This window comes from Notolepis coatsorum, assembly GCF_963971535.1.
Source record: "Notolepis coatsorum genome assembly, chromosome: 18".
NCBI classification, from domain to species: Eukaryota; Metazoa; Chordata; class Actinopteri; order Aulopiformes; family Paralepididae; genus Notolepis; species Notolepis coatsorum.
This window is the reverse complement of record NC_140182.1, coordinates 26,517,023-26,538,099: the sequence shown is the minus strand read 5'-3', so window position 1 is coordinate 26,538,099 and position 21,077 is coordinate 26,517,023. Positions and strand designations below refer to the sequence as shown.

At 43.3% G+C, this 21,077-nt stretch overlaps 2 protein-coding genes across 2 annotated transcripts; both read left to right on the top strand.

Annotated features, from left to right (window-relative positions):
• Window positions 1–353: 353 nt before the first annotated feature.
• On the top strand, window positions 354–1,922 carry LOC311245287 (E3 ubiquitin-protein ligase TRIM39-like; the record flags this gene model as incomplete). Its single annotated transcript, XM_084335123.1, has 1 exon — window positions 354–1,922. One exon carries the CDS (start codon window positions 354–356, stop codon window positions 1,920–1,922), a length of 1,569 nt encoding a protein of 522 aa, XP_084191249.1.
• A 16,577-nt stretch (window positions 1,923–18,499) lies between these two features.
• Window positions 18,500–20,062, top strand: LOC311245286 (E3 ubiquitin-protein ligase TRIM39-like; the record flags this gene model as incomplete). Its single annotated transcript, XM_084335122.1, has 1 exon — window positions 18,500–20,062. One exon carries the CDS (start codon window positions 18,500–18,502, stop codon window positions 20,060–20,062), a length of 1,563 nt encoding a protein of 520 aa, XP_084191248.1.
• Window positions 20,063–21,077: the final 1,015 nt, after the last annotated feature.

Genomic DNA, 21,077 nt, shown 5'->3' with positions numbered 1-21,077 from the left:
ACAAAGATAGGTAGTGCAAAAAAAATGTATATAAAGATTTTTTTTTTTTTTTTTTTTTTTTTTTTTTACTTTTCTTCATTTTTTTTACACACACATCCGTGACCCACTCAAAATGGCCCCGCGACCCACCAGTGAAAATAGCACAGAGCACCAGCATCTGTTAGTAGACGTGGTCTGGCCTGGTTTCGTGCTAAAACTGTACTGAGCCAGCGGATCTGTATTGAACTATAATAGATTGAACATCTTCCATAAGCCTTGTGCTTCACTAAAATAGAGCCCTATGTGTTTGAACACAGTGAATGGTTGCTGGCAGCTATACTGTATTTATCATTTGTTTTTCTTTGTTCACAGTTATGGCCAGTTCCAGTCTCAGTTCCAGTCTGTCAGAGGATCAGTTCCAGTGTTCCATCTGTCTAGATGTGTTCACTGACGCGGTCACCACCCCCTGTGGACACAACTTCTGTAAGACCTGTATCACGGGCTACTGGGATAGCAGTGACCGCTGCCTGTGTCCCATGTGTAAGAATGCCTTCGAGAGGCGACCGGATCTCAAAGTCAACACTTTAATCTCTGAAATGGCCGCTCACTGCGCTAAGGTTAATAAACTGGCTTCAGTTGAAGATGAAACCAAGCCTCCGGAGCGAAGTCATCTTGTTGAGTCTGGAGATGTTCCTTGTGATGTTTGTACTGAGAAAGGGGTCAAGGCTCTGAAATCCTGCCTGGTGTGTCTGGCCTCTTTCTGTGAGAGTCACCTGCAGCCTCACCAGATCCTGGCTTCCTTCAAGAGACACAACCTGATTGATCCTGTGGAGAACCTGGAGGACAGGGTCTGTAAGAAGCACAAAAGGCCTCTGGAACTGTTCTGTAAGAACGACAAGATGTGCGTGTGTTTACTGTGCATTTTCTCTGACCACAAGACCCACACGACTGTACCCATTGAGGACGAGTGTGAAGAGAGGAAGGTAGAACTGGGAAACACAGAGTCACAAGTACAACACATGATCCGGGAGCGACAGCAGATGGTTCGGAATATCAGGAACTCTGTCGACCTTGGTGAGAGAAACACATCAGAAATCATTAAGGCAGCTGAAAAGACCCAGAAGGCTTTAGAGAAACAGGCTGAAGAAATCATCAAAGAGCTTGAGGAGGAGATCAACATGTTACTGAGCAGGAGCTCAGAGCTGAAGATACTCTCACACACAGAGGACCAACTCCACCTCCTCAAGAGCTCTGCATCCCTCTGCACCTTCCCCACAACCCAGACCTTGACTGGAAGGAAGCTCCAGTTTGACCGAGGCCCCGTGGAGGCCGTGAGGAGAGCTGTGGAAAAGATGCAGAAGACGCTCTCTGAGGCACTAGAGGCGATGGGAGTGAACACAGTGAGACAGTATGCTGTGGACGTGTCTCTGGACCCGGACACTGCTTATCCTCGACTCCTTCTCTCTGAGGACCGCAGACAAGTGAGACGGGGAGACTCCAGACAGGCTCTCTCCTGTAATCCCAAAAGATTTGAGTACTACGTGGGTGTCCTGGGGAAGGAAGGGTTTGTCTCTGGGAGATTTTACTATGAGGTCAAGGTGACTGGAAGCCTCTCCTGGAGGATAGGCATCGTCACAGAGTCCATTGAGAGGAAGAGCACCATCCAGATGAAACCTGTCAACGGGTTCTGGTCTGTGGGATTGCACAGTGGTGTGTATACAGCTCATGCTGACCCTCCTGTCACCCTCTCCCTGACAGAGACGCTTCAGACACTAGGGGTGTTTGTGGATTATGAGGCCAGAGATGTCTCCTTTTACAACGCAGACACTGGAGCCAACATCTACAGCTTCAGTCGCTGCCCATTCTATGAGAAACTGTATCCGTTCTTCTGGACGGGAGACGTGAACCCGCTGACCCTCTGCAGAGTCAGTCAGATCGACTGAAGCAGTGATTTGACAAGGCAGATGATTGGTGGCGGAGTGAGGGGAGTATGTTGGACTGTATGACCTGGACAATGAAAGACAGGGGAGGAAACAGTAGGAGAGAAAGTGGAAGTGAAGATAGGGGGTGGTAACATTATTATTATGATTATTAATAATATATGAATGTGTATTATTAATAATCATATCTATATTACTAATAATAATAACATCAACAATAGCATTAATAATAATAATAATATTGATATGATTATTAATAATACATTCGATTTGTGCTTTTCACAGTGCTCAAAGACTCTTTACAGAATGGGATAATACAACTGGGTCAAAAGAAAAATTGGTGAAAATGTGGATTTGATGCTGTTTTAAAGAACAGTAGGGTGTTGGCAGGTGGGTTTTGATGCTGTTTTAAAGAACAGTAGGGTGTTGGTCTGGGTTTTGAGGCTGATTTAAATGACGGTAGGGTGTTGGCAGGTGGGTTTTGATGCTGTTTTAAAGAACAGTAGGGTGTTGGTCTGGGTTTTTGAGGCTGATTTAAAGCTGATGTGAGGGGAGTGCATTCCAGAGGGAGGGGACAGCTGCTGCAAAGGCCCTGTTGTCCCAGGTCTGGAGCTTGGTCCTGATGGGACGTAAGAGGTTGGTGTCAGCAGACCTGAAGTGACGGGTAGGGGTTGTGGAGGAGGTCAGAGAGGTAGAGGTGGTGGAGGAGGTTAGAGAGGTAGAGGTGGTGGAGGAGGTCAGAGAGGTAGAGGTGGTGGAGGAGGTCAGAGAGGTAGAGGTGGTGGTGGAGGAGGTCAGAGAGGTAGAGGTGGTGGAGGAGGTCAGAGAGGTAGAGGTGGTGGTGGAGGTCAGAGAGGTAGAGGTGGTGGAGGAGGTCAGAGAGGTAGAGGTGGTGGAGGAGGTCAGAGAGGTAGAGGTGGTGGAGGAGGTCAGAGAGGTAGAGGTGGTGGTGGAGGTCAGAGAGGTGGAGGTGGTGGAGGAGGTCAGAGAGGTAGAGGTGGTGGAGGAGGAGGTCAGAGAGGTGGAGGTGGTGGAGGAGGAGGTCAGAGAGGTGGAGGTGGTGGAGGAGGAGGTCAGAGAGCTAGAGGTGGTGGTGGAGGTCAGAGCTAGAGGAGGTGGAGGAGGAGGTCAGAGCTAGAGGAGGTGGAGGAGGAGGTCAGAGCTAGAGGAGGTGGAGGAGGAGGTCAAGGAGGTGGAGGAGGAGGTCAGAGAGGTAGAGGTGGTGGAGGAGGTCAGAGAGGTAGAGGTGGTGGAGGAGGAGGTCAGAGAGCTAGAGGTGGTGAAGGAGGTCAGAGAGGTGGTGGAGGAGGTCAGAGGTAGAGGTGGAGAAGGAGGTCAGAGAGGTGGTGGAGGAGGTCAGAGAGGTGGAGGAGGTCAGAGAGGTAGAGGTGGTGGAGGAGGTCAGAGAGGTGGAGGTGGTGGAGGAGGTCGAGGTGGTGGAGGAGGTCAGAGAGGTAGAGGTGGCAGGTTGTTGAGGGCTTTGAAGGTGAAGTATTTACATACATTACATTGTTTGGGAACAGGTGATTGATGGGGGAACGTCACCCAAATCAAGAATTCCAATGTTATTTCTATGGCCTAGGAAAGTTCAATCAATATTTGTGAACATGTGCTACTCTACAAAGCCAGAAACCAGAGAAGTAAGACTCAACTTGTGACGTCATCAGGTATAAAGTCTGGAGCTGCTCCATAGGCAGTGGAAGGGAGACTGATTTTGTTCTGTTGATTTTGTTATTGGACCAACAGGACCAATTATTCTCATATACCTAGTTTTGTGTTTTCATTTTTTATTTTTTTTGTGTGCCTTTTCTTTAAAATGGTCTCTTCATGTTCTCTTATGTTTGGTGATAGTTGGATGTTTGATTGTTTAAGAATTAAAGTAATTCATCTCTAAAGCAACATTAAAGAATGGCTCCTAATATGTCAGAATCAGAACCTTACAAACCACGTTCATTATACTAACTGATACTGAATCTGATTCTCTAGAAGCTCTGAGCTCAAACTACTGATGGACAAAGTGCATAAAGATGGCTGCCTCCATTCCCTGTGGTTAGGGGTTCCATTCCCTGTGGTTATGGGTTCCATTCCCTGTGTAGTAGAGTAGAAGTAGAAAGCTTTATTGTCATTGCACTGTAACGCAGTACAACGAAATGTGTTTATGCAGCACCTAACAAATTATACACACACTACCACACAACACATTCCATGTACCCATACCATACACACTACCATACATACATTAGTGTACGGTACCCATACACACACTAACATACATACATTAGTGTACCCATACACACACTACCATACATACATTAGTGTACCCATACACACACTAACATACATACATTAGTGTACCCATACACACACTAACATACATACATTAGTGTACCCATACACACTACCATACATACATTAGTGTACCCATACACACACTAACATACATACATTAGTGTACCCATACACACACTACCATACATACATTAGTGTACCCATACACACACTACCATACATACATTAGTACCCATACACACTACCATACATTAGTGTACCTATACACACACTAACATACATTAGTGTTACCATACACACACTAACATACATACATTAGTGTACCCATACACACACTACCATACATACATTAGTGTACCCATACACACACTACCATACATACATTAGTACCCATACACACTACCATACATTAGTGTACCTATACACACTACCACACCACATTCATGTACCCACACTCTGCTACACATTCACTTATTCACAAGAACAAAAATAAAAAGCATTGCAAATCTTTTTTTTTTATTATTATTATTATTCGTACATGGAATTGTTACAGTCCAACAGTGTCTTCAGTACATATAGTTTACTTAATATGATCCACTAAATTCTATGACCGAAAGGAACAGGAAGAAGAAAACTCTTATTGTACCTGCCCCTACACACATACAGTACACTGATAGACTCTTCATAGTGCAATGTTGTGCAATGTTTACCAAACCAAACAAAATGTACATACATATTTTGCAGAAATGAAAACATCAACACAATGACATTAACATAAATGAATACATTTTGTCTATCCATCAGTTAAATTGCATATTTACTGAGGTTCATTCATTTATACACATTTGTCTATATACTGTGTATACTGTTGTATTATATCATGTATTATTCTATATTATACCTCTATATACTATATAATTGTATCATACAGTAGAGAAAAATATATTGCACCTTAGTAGTCAATGCCATTATTGCACATGTCCCAAACATCTGTTGTATTGCACAGACATGTATATATTATAGTGAGGTAGATGTCGTATTACACAGACATGTATATATTATAGTGAGGTAGATGTCGTATTGCACAGACATGTATATATTATAGTGAGGTAGATGTCGTATTGCACAGACATGTATATATTATAGTGAGGTAGATGTTGTATTGCACAGACATGTATATATTATAGTGAGGTAGATGTCGTATTGCACAGACATGTATATATTATAGTGAGGTAGATGTGGTGGCAATAGACAGATTGCCAGCTCCAGACAGTTGGCCACAAACCCATGCAAAGTCAATGGGGTTGAACTCCTGTCTGCACAAGCTAAGTGAAGCTCACTGAAATCTACTCCACAGTGCAACACAGAATAGATCTCAGCGAGCTTCAGTTAGCTTGTACAGACAGGAGCTCGAGCTGCATTGACTTTGCATTGGTTTGTGGCCAACTGTCTGGAGCTGGTGTGAGGAACAGCATGGATTGTGCTGAGAAAGGACTCATTATTGCCAAGTAAGAAATAGAGCTAGGGTTCCTAAGATGAGATCTTTGTACATCTCCACGAGGACATCGTAGTCAGCAGCACACAATGTATGAGAACAGACATGATTAATAAACAAATACATTTATTAAAGGGAAATTCCACGACAAAGCAACATTTTGAGGCGTAACTAATGAATTCTCTCGATTTGATTTGATTAGACATTTCAAAAATATATACAAGATTCGAGAAAAACATCAAGGATGCTACACAAAAAAGTCAAGATGTATTTCCATTGTGGTCCTTGGTCTCAGACAGACAAGCAATACAAAACATGACCATAAATAACTATTTGACAAACTACATAGACACGTTCATAGTAACGAACATGTTCATGCATTTTAAAATCTAGTTTTTGACATTGTCGAGGAGCCATGATTTGACTTTTTTCTTAAAATTGTGTCGGCTACTGATGCATTTTAGCTGTGAAGGTAGCAAATTCCAATTTGTGGCTCCCCAGAATTTAAAAGAACATTTGCCCATATTTTTTTGGAACTTGGAATACGCAGGTCGGCAATGCTGGCTCTGGTGTTATGGGTATGCATGTCCCTGTTCCACTGAAAATAATTTGTAATGTGTATGTTGCCAAAGCGCTCTCTGCTCAGTAGCATCAGCCACGAAAGCTGCTCATCTGTTTGAGCTGTATGTCATGATGACACGTAGCTCTACGTCTGTTTGAGCTGTATGTCATGACGCCACGTAGCTCTACGTCTGTTTGAGCTGTATGTCATGATGACACGTAGCTCTACGTCTGTTTGAGCTGTATGTCATGATGACACGTAGCTCTATGTCTGTTTGAGCTGTATGTCATGATGACACTGCAGCCTTCGACACAGTCAACCATCAGATCCTCCCCGCGGCCCTCGCAGGAACGGGAGTGGCTGGCTCTGCGTTGACATTGGTTAACATCTTTCCTCAATGACCGCTCCTACCAAGTGTCATGGAGAGGGACCCTGTCGGCCACCCTGCGGACGGGTGTCCCCCAGGGCTCGGTCCTAGGACCCCTTCTCTTCTCCCTCTACACTAAATCACTGGGTAACATTATCACGTCTCATGGCTTCTCGTATCATTGTTATGCCAATGATACTCAACTCTTCCTCTCCTTCCCTCCCTCCCTCCCTCCCTCAGACATCCACGTCTCTGAGCGGATCTCAGCCTGTCTGTCCGACATCTCGGCCTGGATGACGACCAACCACCTCAAACTGAACCTAAGCAAAACAGAATTGCTCCACCTGCCGGCCAAATCCTCCCCCCTGACCGACCTTTCCATCACAGTCGAGAATGCAGCTGTGACCGCATCCCCGACCGCCAAGAACCTTGGTGTTGTCCTCGACGACCAGTTGAACTTCTATGCTCACATCGCAGCGACAACCAGAACCTGCAGATTCGTCCTGAGCAACGTCAGAAGGATCCGCCCCTTCCTGACAAAAGAAGCCACCCAACTCCTCGTCCAATCAACAGTCATCTCCTGCCTCGACTACTGCAACGCACTGCTCGCTGGCCTCCCGGCCACTGCCACCAAGCCTCTTCAACTCATTCAGAACGCAGCGGCCCGCCTGATCTCAAACCTACCGAAGTCGGCCCATGTCACCCCACTTCTTAGGGACCTGCACTGGCTCCCCATTGCTGCACGTATCCGCTTCAAGGCCCTCGACCTAGCATACCATGCGGCAAAGGGAACCGCTCCCGCCTACCTCCGGTCAATGGTCTCTAACTACACACCCTCAAGACCCCTACGGCTACGCTCTGCATCTTCTGGCCGCCTCAGACCTACTCCTATCCAAGCTCCGGGAGGGTCATCAAAGAGAAGTCGCCTATTCTCAGTCCTTGCCCCACAATGGTGGAATGAACTACCCACCCCAGTTAGGACAGCCGAAACCCATCCAATCTTTCGCCGTCAACTAAAGACGCACTTCTTCAACCATTATCTGAAATAAAAATAATAATAATAATTTAAAAAAAATCGAACCCTAACTAACCTTACTGTCATGCACTTGTCCTAATAAACGAACCTACACTGTAGCACGCAATACTTTGATGAACATTGTTACTCGGCTGATAGAGCTGTACCCTTCCTGATGACTTGTCGTACAGAACTTGTAAGTCGCTTTGCATAAAAGCGTCAGCTAAATGACTAAATGTAAATGACATGTAGTTCTACGTCTGTTTGAGCTGTATGTCATGATGACACGTAGCTCTACGTCTGTTTGAGCTGTATGTCATGATGACACGTAGCTCTACGTCTGTTTGAGCTGTATGTCATGATGACACGTAGCTCTACGTCTGTTTGAGCTGTATGTCATGATGACACGTAGCTCTACGTCTGTTGGAGCTGTATGTCATGACGACACGTAGCTCTACGTCTGTTTGAGCTGTATGTCATGACGACACGTAGCTCTACGCTCCGTCTGCTCATGGTAAATGGCTGCATTTATATAGTGCTTTTATCCAAAGCGCTTTACAATTTGTTCCTCACACTTTACCCATTCATTCACACACCGACGGCGGAGGCAACCATGCAAGGTGCCAACCAGCTCATCGTGAGCGGTTAGGGGTTCAGTGTCTTGCTCAAGGACACTGCAACGTGCTGCCCGGGAGCCGGAATCGAACAGGGAACCTTCTGATTATGGCTGTTTTTTTTTTTTATATATATATATATATATATATATATATTTTTTTTTTTATAGAGCGGTCGTCTGATTACCAGACGACCGCTCCACTTGCTGAGCCTGTTGGCTGACACCACAACGTGTCTTGCTGTATAGTCCTCCGTAAAGCAGGAGGCTGATGCAGGTGCAGTGGTTTAGGTTCATGGCCTGTGAGCTGATTTTACTCTGTAACAAAGCAATGCGTCTACAAATACAAGACATCCAGAGTGGAATGCCCCCTTTAAGAAGTTAAAATGTGATATGAATCTAGTATAGAGTGCAGACGCAGAACACAGCAAAGTCATCTTGGACAGTTCTTTTTGATTAGTGATGTCACTAGTAACATCACATAAATATACTGCTCATATAACATCAATATCATCAAAGCACATGTAAGTTATGAGGTAACGGTGCAGTGGTTAACTGGTACATCTCAGACAGTCGGATCAGTGGTTAACTGGTACATCTCAGACAGTCGGATCAGTGATTAACTGGTACATCTCAGATAGACAACATTCAGATCAGTGGTTAACTGGTACATCTCAGACAGACAACATTCAGATCAGTGGTTAACTGGTACATTGATTGATTGATTGATTGATTGATTGAAAACTTTATTAGCAGATTGCAGAATGGGTACAGTACAGCTCAATACATACAATTGTTAAGGGGATGCAGACCAGAGAAAGACTTTGGTCTTGTTTACATCAGGGTCCCCCATTTTCAATTCATCATAGACAGACAGACAGACAAGGACATTCAGATCAGTGGTTAACTGGTACATCTCAGACAACATTCAGATCAGTGGTTAACTGGTACATCTCAGACAACATTCAGATCAGTGGTTAACTGGTACATCTCAGACAGACAACATTCAGATCAGTGGTTAACTGGTACATCTCAGACAGACAACATTCATATCGGTGGTTAACTGGTACATCTCAGACAGACAACATTCAGATCAGTGGTTAACTGGTACATCTCAGACAGACAACATTCAGATCAGTGGTTAACTGGTACATCTCAGACAGACGAGGACATTCAGATCAGTGGTTAACTGGTACATCTCAGACAGACAACATTCAGATCAGTGGTTATGCAGCACCAGAGACACACAGTAGTGAGATGCTCCACCAGACACACAGTAGTGAGATGCTCCACCAGACACACAGTAGTGAGATGCTCCACCAGACACACAGTAGTGAGATGCTCCACCAGAGACACAGTAGTGAGATGCTCCACCAGACACACAGTAGTGAGATGCTCCACCAGAGACACAGTAGTGAGATGCTCCACCAGACACACAGTAGTGAGATGCTCCACCAGAGACACAGTAGTGAGATGCTCCACCAGACACACAGTAGTGAGATGCAAGGAGGCAGGCTGTGGTTGTGGTGAGAAGGGAGGGAGGATAAACAGTCTGATTAGACTGTCGCAGAGAAGGGAAGGGTAGTGTCTCTAGATCCTATAGCCGAAAAGGACGTCTGCGAGGACGGAGGTAGGAGGGATGGAGAGAGATAGAGAGGGGGCAGGAGACATTCCTACTGGAGACATTCCTACTGCAAACACCAGACTAATAGGCAGATGCAAGTAATGTTGAGGGTGTAGACTACCCTACTGTTGGTCTGGGGAGGGTTCAAGTTTCAAGTTTCTTTAATAGTTGTCATACAGAAGTACAGAATACTTTTGTACAAAATGCTTCTTACTGTTGCGCTCCAGAGACTGTGCATGACAAGGTAAGTATGAAATAAAAACATAGTAAAAATTAGAAGTAAAAAAAGAGGTCACAGTGTTCAGTTTAGACATATGTACAATGTTCGTAGACGTAGTTACCATACAATATACAATACTGTGCAGTGTACTAATATACAATACTATATAGTGCAAGGCATAAATGGACGAGGTGCAGTTTAGGTACAATTCACAGTAGGTGTACGAGTTGTAGTGCAAATCCTTTATCAATAAATATAAAGTGTAAGTGTGTTTGTGTGATCTAAAGTGTGGAGAGTGGGTGCTGCAGTGTGTTGTTGTTTGAGTGAGTGTGTGCGTGTGGGTGTGTGTGCTGTGTGCATTTGATGGTTGTTGCATAGTGATTATTGTTCGTTTAGCGATTATTGTTCGTTTAGCAGCCTGATGGCCTGGGGATAGAAGCTCCTTCTGAGTCTTTCTGTGCTCGCCATAAGACTCCGGTATCGCTTGCCTGACGGCAGCAGTTCAAAGAGGCAGTTGTTCGGGTGGCTCGAGTCCTTAATAATTCTCTTAGCCTTCCCCTTGCACCGCTTGTTGTAAATGTTCTGGAGGGTGGGAAGCCCCCCTCTAATTGTGCGTTCGGCTGAACGTGTCACTCTTTGTAGTCTGCTACGGTCTTGTGCAGTGCTATTCCCAAACCAGGAGGTGATGTTGCCGGTCAGGATGCTCTCTATTGTACATGAGTAGAAGTTCCTAAGGATCTTCTGACTGACTTGGAACTTCCTTAGGCGCCTGAGGAAGTAGAGGCGTTGTCGTGCCTTCTTCACAACACTGTCAATGTGTGTGGTCCATGTCAAGTCCTCGGATATGTGGGCTCCGAGGTACTTGAAACTGTTCACTCTCTCAACTGGTGCCCCGTCGATGCTGAGGGGGCTGTAGTCCTTGACCCCCGACCTCCTGAAGTCCACAATCATCTCTTTTGTTTTGCTGACGTTCAGGGAGAGGCAGTTCTCCTGACACCACTGTGACAGGTTCTCTACCTCTTCCAGGTAGGCCCTTTCGTCGTTGGCAGAGATCAGGCCCACCACTACTGTGTCATCAGCAAATTTGATGATGGTGTTGTTGTGTAGACTACCCTAATGTTGGTCTGGGGAGGGTGTAGACTACCCTAATGTTGGTCTGTGGAGGGTGTAGACTACCCTACTGTTGGTCTAGGGAGGGTGTAGAGTGTAGACTACTCTACTGTCAGTCTGGGGAGGGTGTAGACTACCCTACTGTTGTTCTGGGGAGGGTGTAGACTACCCTGCTGTTGGTCTGTGGAGGGTGTAGACTACCCTACTGTTGGTCTGTGGACGGTGTAGACTACCCTACTGTTGGTCTGTGGAGTGTGTAGACTACCCTACTGTTGGTCTGTGGAGGGTGTACTGTAGACTACCCTACTGTTGGTCTGTGGAGGGTGTAGACTACCCTACTGTTGGTCTGTGGAGGGTGTAGACTACCCTACTGTTGGTCTGTGGAGTGTAGACTACCCTACTGTTGGTCTGTGGAGGGTGTAGACTACCCTACTGTTGGTCTGTGGAGGGTGTAGACTACCCTACTGTTGGTCTGTGGAGTGTGTAGACTACCACCTGCCTCCTCTGATACATGTTTCTCTTCACCTGACAGCGAGGAGTTTCACTGGGAGCGAGTGACACGTGGAGGTTAACGATCTCCCAGATCCTCCCGACAGGACAGGCTCCCTGTGGCATAGATCAGTATATAATATAATATTTGATATGGTTGCAAATACCAGAATTGTTTTCTATTTGATACAACATACCAAATTTCAGTCTTGTCGTGTGTGTGTGTGTGTGTCATCCTCTCATCGGGATCACACTCTCGGAAGAGGTGAATTGAAAATGGGGGATTGATTGATTGATTGAAAACTTTATTAACAGATTGCAGAATGGGTACAATACAGTACGGCTCAATACACACAATTGTTAAGGGGATGCAGACCAGAGAAAGACTTTCGTCTTGTTTACATCAGGGTCCCCCATTTTCAATTCATCAGGAAACCCTGATGTAAACAAGACAATCGTATTTCTCTGGTCTGCATCCCCTTAACAATTGTGTGTTTTGAGCCGTACTGTATTGTACCCATTATGCAATCTGTTAAATAAAGTTTTCATTCATTCATTCATCATTCATCAATCAGCGAGGATCAGAACGACATGTCTGTTTCCAGGCTTAGAGCTCCATCTTGTGGCTTTTCGGTGAATTACAGTCACAGTAGATTCTACCAGATCGGTTCTAGTCCTGTTGAGCTAAACACAGAGATGAGAGGAAGATCACTACCTACCTTCTATTTATCATCATGAGAAATGTATTGTTTTACTTTATTTAACCAGGCAGGTCAATTAAGAACAAATTTGTGACAAAAGGAGCTTGAACCAGAAGACTATTGAACACCAAATGATACATACATCACAATACAAACATCACAATACATGTTTACAGATGTGTTTAAGTCACAATGATATGTTGAATAGAGAGCATTTTTATGTGATACATGCAGACTACCGTTACATTATGAATTGAAAATGGGGGACCCTGATGTAAACAAGACGACAGTCTTTCTCTGCTCTGCATCCCTGTGTGTATTGAGCTGTACTGTACCCATTCTGCAATCTGTTAATTAAAATGTTCAATCAATCACATTACATGATTATTCCATGTACTGTATTTGTGATTGATTGTAGTGGTCTTCATTCCAAATAATTGACTTAACTGTTGCATATTTAACTCTGTTGAAACGACATATTTAACTCTTAAATCGGGCGACAGTGGCTCAGGAGGTAGAGCGGTCGTCTGTTAGTCGGAAGGTTCCTGGTTCGATTCCCGCTCCTCCCGGGCAGCATGTCGAAGTGTCCTTGAGCAAGACACTTAACCCCTAATTGCTACCCATTTGCCGGTTGGCACCTTGCATTCTTTCATTTATTTGCATTTATTTTAAATTTGTTGGACCTTATGGTGTTCTTGTTCTGTTCTTGACTTATTGTTATGTTTCTTCTTGACTTGTTTAAAGAAGACGTATACGGCCCATGGGGATATTAACGTGTGTTGTCGGGCCTTACAAATAAATTTGATTTGATTTGATTTGATTTGCCTCCGTCATGTGTGAGTGAATGGGTGAATGTGAGGAGCAAAATTGTGAAGCACTTCAGATAAAAGCGCTATATAAGGGCGGCTAAGTGGCGCAGTGGGCAAGCCGCTCGCCACTAGTGCAGGAGATGCTGGGTTCGAGCCCAGCTCTCTGCATTGCTACCAGCTTGGCTGGTCGTTCATACTAACACAATTGGCGGTGTTAGGGGTGGGAAAGCTGGTGGGTGGGTCCTGGTCGTTGTAAACAGCAACTCCTACAGTACGGTCGGGGCGCCTGCTCAGCGAGGAATGGATCTAACTAAGGGGGGTAGTGTGATCCTTCCACACATTACACCCTCTCAGTGAGAGTCCGCGCTGCCAGGTGAAAATAAGCGGTTGATTGGGTACACATGTGTCGGAGGAAGCATGTGATAGCCTCCACTCTCCCAGACCAACCGTAGGGGGTAGGTGCGCAGCGACCAGGAAGGGGATTGGGAATTGGCATAACGACTAACATTGGGATGGGAAAAAAAAGGAGGGGGAAAAAGATAATTTTTTTAAAGCGCTATATAAAATGCACCATTTACCATTTAACTGTTTAAACTGCATTTTTTACTTTACCTGTTTAAACTGCATTTAACTCCTAACTGTTTAAATATGAATATATAGGGGATATAGATCAAAGAGTTTTAGTTGTCATTTTCAAACAACAGCACGTTTAACATTTGTGTAATTTTAAATCAACATACCTTCTGTTAAAATATGCAACAAGATTGAAAAATACGCTTTTCATTGAACTGAATCTTTAAGTTGTTTTAGGGGCGGGTTCTGTGAATACTCCAATCATTGGGCAAACAACTGTGAGGAGGGAGGGGCTTAGTGACGTCACTTTGCAGAAATGAAACTGAAAGTCCCTGAACGGCAGAAACACGCAGCAGAGTGAATAGGATAGTACCTTGAATGAATGAATGAATGAATGAATGAATGAATGAATGAATGAATGAATGAAAACTTTATTTAACAGATTGCAGAATGGGTACAATATACAGTACGGCTCAATACATACAATTGTTAAGGGGATGCAGACCTGAGAAAGACGTTTGTCTTGTTTCCATCAGGGTCCCCCATTTTCAATTCATATAGACATTTATGACATACACAACATACATGACATTTATTATTAAAAAAGGGTGGGTTGGAGTAGGGATACTAGTAGGAGCAAGCAAGAAGAGGACGTGTTTACAAGGATGAGGTTGGGGCATACAGGGTTGAATAGTACGTTAGTAATGTTAAAAAAGCATATTAATGGACAATGTGAGTGTAGTGTTAGTCTAGAAACGGTGGAACATGTGGTAGAACAGTGTACATTATATCAAAGGCAAAGGAAAGTTCTTTTTAGGGATTTGAAGAGGGAAAAGATGGCACTTAAAATAGTTGATATTTTGCAGAGAAATTCTGGAGAAGTTTGTATGGAGAGTTTATTTAATTTTTTGAGAACAGGTTTATTTTATAGGATTTAGAACAGGGGTAGGCAACCCTAGGCACGCGTGCGGGGGCATTTGCATAGGCACAGGGGGCAGCATAAAAAAAATGAAAATTATAATCTTTTTATTTTTTTATTTTTTTTGCTTTGAAATATTATAGTGAAATATTTTGCACTGTTGTCGCATTTATCTTGTTGAAATCCTCCCACAGGTTCTTTTTACTACCACATATTTAATTGAGACCCTTTATTTGTTTATTATTTCAATTTAGCTGGAAATACATTGCTACATCATTCAGTAACATTTGCAGAGCCTTATAACAAAAACATTATTACGGTCACCATTGTGACCAGTGGGATTAATCAACAAATTGTATTATTTATTTTTCTATTTCATTGAACATTGCACATGTTAAAAGCCATTTTTTAAAATGTGAGTATTACCAAGTCAACCAAGTTTTATTAGGTTGAAATAATGTGGTTGTGTACTTATTTTTCTGTTAACTTATTATGGATTGAAAACTGAAAACCTTAATGCACAGTAACTGAACTCAATATTTTTAAGTTCTGGTAACTTATTATATATTTTTTTACAGTGTAGTCTTGCGATCAATCAAAACTTATTTACACGATATACCTCACATTCACCCTCCATTCACATCCTGGTGTTCTCCATTAGGCCTGTAGGTGGAGCTATGACAGCACACGTACAGTACACACACCAATGGTGTGTGATGTGTCCAAAAATGAATGGGCAAATGTGAGTGAAATGGTCGCACTGTATGCAGCTGTTTGTCTGCATTGCATCCCCCCCCCCCCCCCCCCCCCCCAACTCAGATTTAGGGTTGATACAACCATCATAATAATATTGTTAATAATAACAATAACAATAATGATGTAATAATGTAAAGATTATCATTAAAAAGACCTGATTATGAGAAAAAAAATTGTTGAGGCACACTAGTTACAACTATATTTCAAACAGGCACTCCATGTCAAAAAGGTTGCTGACCCCAGAACATCCAGATCCACACTCCTTTTCAGTAGATGGTGGTAATGCTCGTCGAAAGTGATTGCCAACCGCCAATAAAATTGAAAAGAAGAAGAAGAAGAAGAAGAAGAAGAAGAAGAAGAAGAAGAAGAAGAAGAAGAAGAACACGCAGCAGAAATCTTTACAAAGAGAGTTTCACCAAACTTTCCAGGGGCCTGTTTACACGTGTGAAGAATATAGCAATTTAAAGGTGAGTAGGATTTGATTTTAATAAGAAGGAAATACAAAAATGTCATAAGAATATAGGAATCCGTTTTTACATGAATGTACACACCCAAACCTCTGTCCATTATATTATATTTAATGGCATGTACTTTGATGGTACCATATAGCAAACATGAATTTGAAGGAAATCCTAACATGAGGGGTGTCTAAAATATGTGTTTGTGGGTAATCCAAATATGGGTTTATCTTTCGGACTACTATCAAACTATCATTACACATGGGCAAAACAGAGTCCATTCTCTTCGGTTCAAATAACAAACTCAGAAAGACAGACGGCTTCTCAGTTACAGTGGGTAACAATATTGTCACAAGGAAATATGAAATTACCTACCTGGGTTCCATCCTAGAGGCTAATCTTTCCTGTGACAAAATGGCATCCAATGTAATAAAAAAAGTCAACCAACGAACTCGATTCTTGTACCGGATCTCCTCTCTGGTAAACAAGAATACCCTGAAGACTCTGGCAGGAGCACTCATTCAAGGGTACTATGACTATGCTTGCACCTCATGGTACCAAGGCACTAAAAACCAAATTACAAACATCTCAAAACAAACTAGTCAGACTACTGCTTGACCTGACTCCTAGAACCCACCTCACCCCTGCCCACTTTGACAACCTAGGATGGCTTAGAGTAGACGACAGAGTACAGCAACTTGCAATGGGCCTGGTCTACAAGATACACTACACGACCAAGGTACCCATGTACATGTCAAAATACTTCCCATTGATTGATTGATTGATTGATTGATTGATTGAAAAGTTTATTAACAGATTGCAGAATGGGTACAGTACAGTACAGCTCAATACATACAATTGTTAAGGGGATGCAGACCAGAGAAAGACTTTCGTCTTGTTTACATCAGGGTCCCCCATTTTCAATTCATCATAACATATATGACATACATGACATACCGATAGACAGTACTGCTACATCTATACATTTATGACATATCAGATTTGCAAATACAGTACTGTTTGTGATACAAAAAGTGTCCAGAAGAAGAGTGTATATACATTTGACGTAGAAACTGTACATTGGAGGAGGTTGGGCGGGTGGGGTGGGGTTGGGTGGGTGGATGGGGGCTGTACACTGGAGGGGGGGGGGGGGGGGGGTTGGGTAGGGGGGTTGGGGGACACTGTACATTGGAATACTGACAAAGCCATACTTGGTCATTTACTGTACAACTGGGTTAGGACATTTGAAGGGGCCAGTTTTGAATTGCAGTCTCCCGTAAATGTCCTAACCCATGGCATGTGCCATGCCAACATGAATCTGAAGGATGTCTAAATCATGTGTTTCCTAATGGGGAATTCAAATATGAGTTAATTTGGGGGATAGGATAACTCTAACCTACATTCATTTTGTATTTCTAAATTGCCAAATGTACCCATTCAAATCCCTTTGATTTATTCTAGTCACTGTCCTCACAAGTGCCTCTCTCTTCTAGTGTATTGTGCTCATAGATGATGTTTTCCATGATGTTTTCACGATTCTGATCCATGCACGAATTCAATAACTACATGTGTAAAAGTGAAATAGCTTGTTGTGATTATACGATTAAAAGGCTGCATTCAGTTGAAGGATTTACTTCAAAGTGGGATGAAATGGATCGTCTAACATCCATGAAAAGGGTTTGTGGGAATTCAGACAGATGTCTCTGTGTGTTGTCACCTAGACTACTGTTGTGAAAATAGCTCAGAGCACCAACATCTGTTAGTAGACGTGGTCTGGCCTGGTTTCGTGCTAAAACTGTACTGAACCAGCGGATCTGTATTGAACTGTAATAGATTGAACATCTTCCATAACGTGCGCCGAGAGTACACCCTGTTTGTTCATATAAGTTATTTTATATTTATTTTGCATTGGTAATTATGCTAACTAGACGCAGGGCAAACCATTGACCATTTAACAAAACATATAGACCTATTTCCCTTTTCACATGTAGCCTACACATTCATAATCATGAAAGATGAATTGTTTAAATGTATGTTTAATCCAGTAAGACTAGTACTAGGCTATATAACATACATCTGTGCAAGTAGATTACATTAACAAAACGTATTGCTCTTTTGACATGTAGCCTACATATTCATAATCATGAAAGTTTATTTGGAAGTATTTTTTATTCTGTACTTAGTTTGAAAGTGGTCAGACAGTTCCCTCTGTGTGTAATACAGACAGTCTTCACACATAACACTTACAGAAAAGCTGATTGTGCATGTTTGTGCACTGTAATAAAAGACGTTTTGTTCAATGGAAAAATGTATTGCACTTTTTCCTTTTTTTTTCCCCGTGAAACCTTGGTATTTTTGCCCAAGGTTATCATACCATCAAAATGTCATACCGGCACATGCCTAGCCACACCACCCATCTTGGTGCAAGCGGGTTCCCTTCGAACCACCATGTTACCTTGGGCCCAAACAGCCAGCGCATGCCTTGTGCTTCACTAAAATAGAGCCCTATGTGTTTGAACACAGTGAATGGTTGCTGGCAGCTATACTGTATTTATCATTTGTTTTTCTCTGTTCACAGTTATGGCCAGTTCCAGTCTCAGTTCCAGTCTGTCAGAGAATCAGTTCCAGTGTTCCATCTGTCTAGATGTGTTCACTGACCCGGTCACCATCCCCTGTGGACACAACTTCTGTAAGACCTGTATCACGGGCTACTGGGATAGCAGAGACCGCTGCCTGTGTCCCATGTGTAAGAATGCCTTCGAGAGGCGACCGGATCTCAAAGTCAACGCTTTATTCTCTGAAATGGCCGCTCAGGTTAATAAACTGGCTTCAGTTGAAGATGAAACCAAACCTCTGGAGCGAAGTCATCTTGTTGAGTCTGGAGATGTTCCTTGTGATGTTTGTACTGAGAAAGGGGTCAAGGCTCTGAAGTCCTGCCTGGTGTGTCTGGCCTCTTTCTGTGAGAGTCACCTGCAGCCTCACCAGATCCTGGCTTCCTTCAAGAGACACAACCTGATTGATCCTGTGGAGAACCTGGAGGACAGGGTCTGTAAGAAGCACAAAAGGCCTCTGGAACTGTTCTGTAAGAACGACAAGATGTGCGTGTGTTTACTGTGCATTTTCTCTGACCACAAGACCCACACGACTGTACCCATTGAGGACGAGTGTGAAGAGAGGAAGGTAGAACTGGGAAACACAGAGTCACAAGTACAACACATGATCCGGGAGCGACAGGAGAGGGTTCAGAAGATCAGGAACTCTGTCGACCTTGGTGAGAGAAACACATCTGAAATCATTAAGGCAGCTGAAAAGACCCAGAATGCTTTAGAGAAACAGGCTGAAGAAATCATCAAAAAGCTTGAGGAGGAGATCAACATGTTACTGAGCAGGAGCTCAGAGCTGAAGATACTCTCACACACCGAGGACCAACTCCACCTCCTCAAGAGCTCTGCATCCCTCTGCACCTTCCCCACAACTCAGACCTTGCCTGGAAGGAAGCTCCAGTTTGACCGAGGCCCAATGGAGGCCGTGAGGAGAGCTGTGGAAAAGATGCAGAAGACGCTAGAGGAGACACTAGAGGCGATGGGAGTGAACACAGTGAGACAGTATGCTGTGGACGTGTCTCTGGACCCGGACACTGCTCATCTTGGACTCATTCTCTCTGAGGACCGCAGACAAGTGAGATTGGGAGGAGGCTCCAAACAGGCTCTCTCCTGTAATTCCAACAGATTTAAGTACTACGCATGTGTCCTGGGGAAGGAAGGGTTCGTCTCTGGGAGATTTTACTATGAGGTCAAAGTGATGGGAAACCTCTCCTGGACGATAGGCGTCGTCACAGAGTCCATTAACAGGAAGAGCAGCATCCAGTTGAATCCTGACCATGGGGTCTGGTCTGTGGGATTTCACAGTGGTGTGTATACAGCTCATGCTGACCCTCCTGTCACCCTCTCCCTGACAGAGATGCTTCAGACACTAGGGGTGTTTGTGGATTATGAGGCCAGAGATGTCTCCTTTTACAACGCAGACACTGGAGCCAACATCTACAGCTTCAGTCGCTGCCCATTCTATAAGAAACTGTATCCGTTCTTCTGTACGCCAGACAGGAACCCGCTGACCCTCTGCCGAGTCGGTCAGACCGACTGAAGCAGTGATTTGACAAGGCAGATGATTGGCGGCGGAGTGAGGGGAGTATGGTGTATGTTGGACTGTATGACCTGGACAATGAAAGACAGGGGAGGAAGCAGTAGGAGAGAAAGAGGAAGTGAAGATAGGGGGTGGTAACATTATTATGATTATTAATAATATATGAACATGTGTATTATTAATAATAATATTTATATTACTAATAATAATATCAACAATGGCATTAATAATAATATTGATATGATTATTAATAATACATTCGATTTGTGCTTTTCACAGTGCTCAAAGACTCTTTACAGAATGGGATAATATAACTGGGTCAAAAGCAAAATTAGTGAAAATGTGGATTTGAGGCAGATTTAAAGGACAGTAGGGTGTTGGCAGGTTTTTTTGTAGGCTGATTTAAAGGACAGTAGGGTGTGGAGGAGGTCAGAGCTAGAGGTGGGGGAGGAGGTCATCTCTTTTTAATTTTTTTTTACCCTTTTCTTTAAAAAATTCTATTCATGTTCTCTTATGTTTGGTGATAGCTGGATTTTTGATTGTTTAAGAATTAAAGTAATTAATCTCTAAAAGAATGTCTCCTAATGTCAGAATCAGAACCTTACAAACTTCATTATACTAACTGATACTGAATCTGATTCTCTAGAAGCTCTTGAGCTCAAACTACTGATGGACAAAGATGGCTGCCTCCATTCCCTGTGGTTATGGGTTCTATTCCCTGTGGTTAAGGGTTCCATTCCCTGTGTAGTAGAAGTAGAAAGCTTTATTGTCATTGCACTGTAACACAGTACAACGAAATGTGTTTATGCAGCACCTAACAAATTATACACACTACCACACAACACATTCCATGTACCCATACACACACTAACGTATACATTAATTAGTGTACCCATACACACACTACCATACATACATTAGTGCATGCAGGGGTTCCCAAACTTTTCAGGCCGCGACCCTTTTTCTTTATAAATGGAAATGTATGGTTGAAACATGCAAACGTTCAAACGCACAC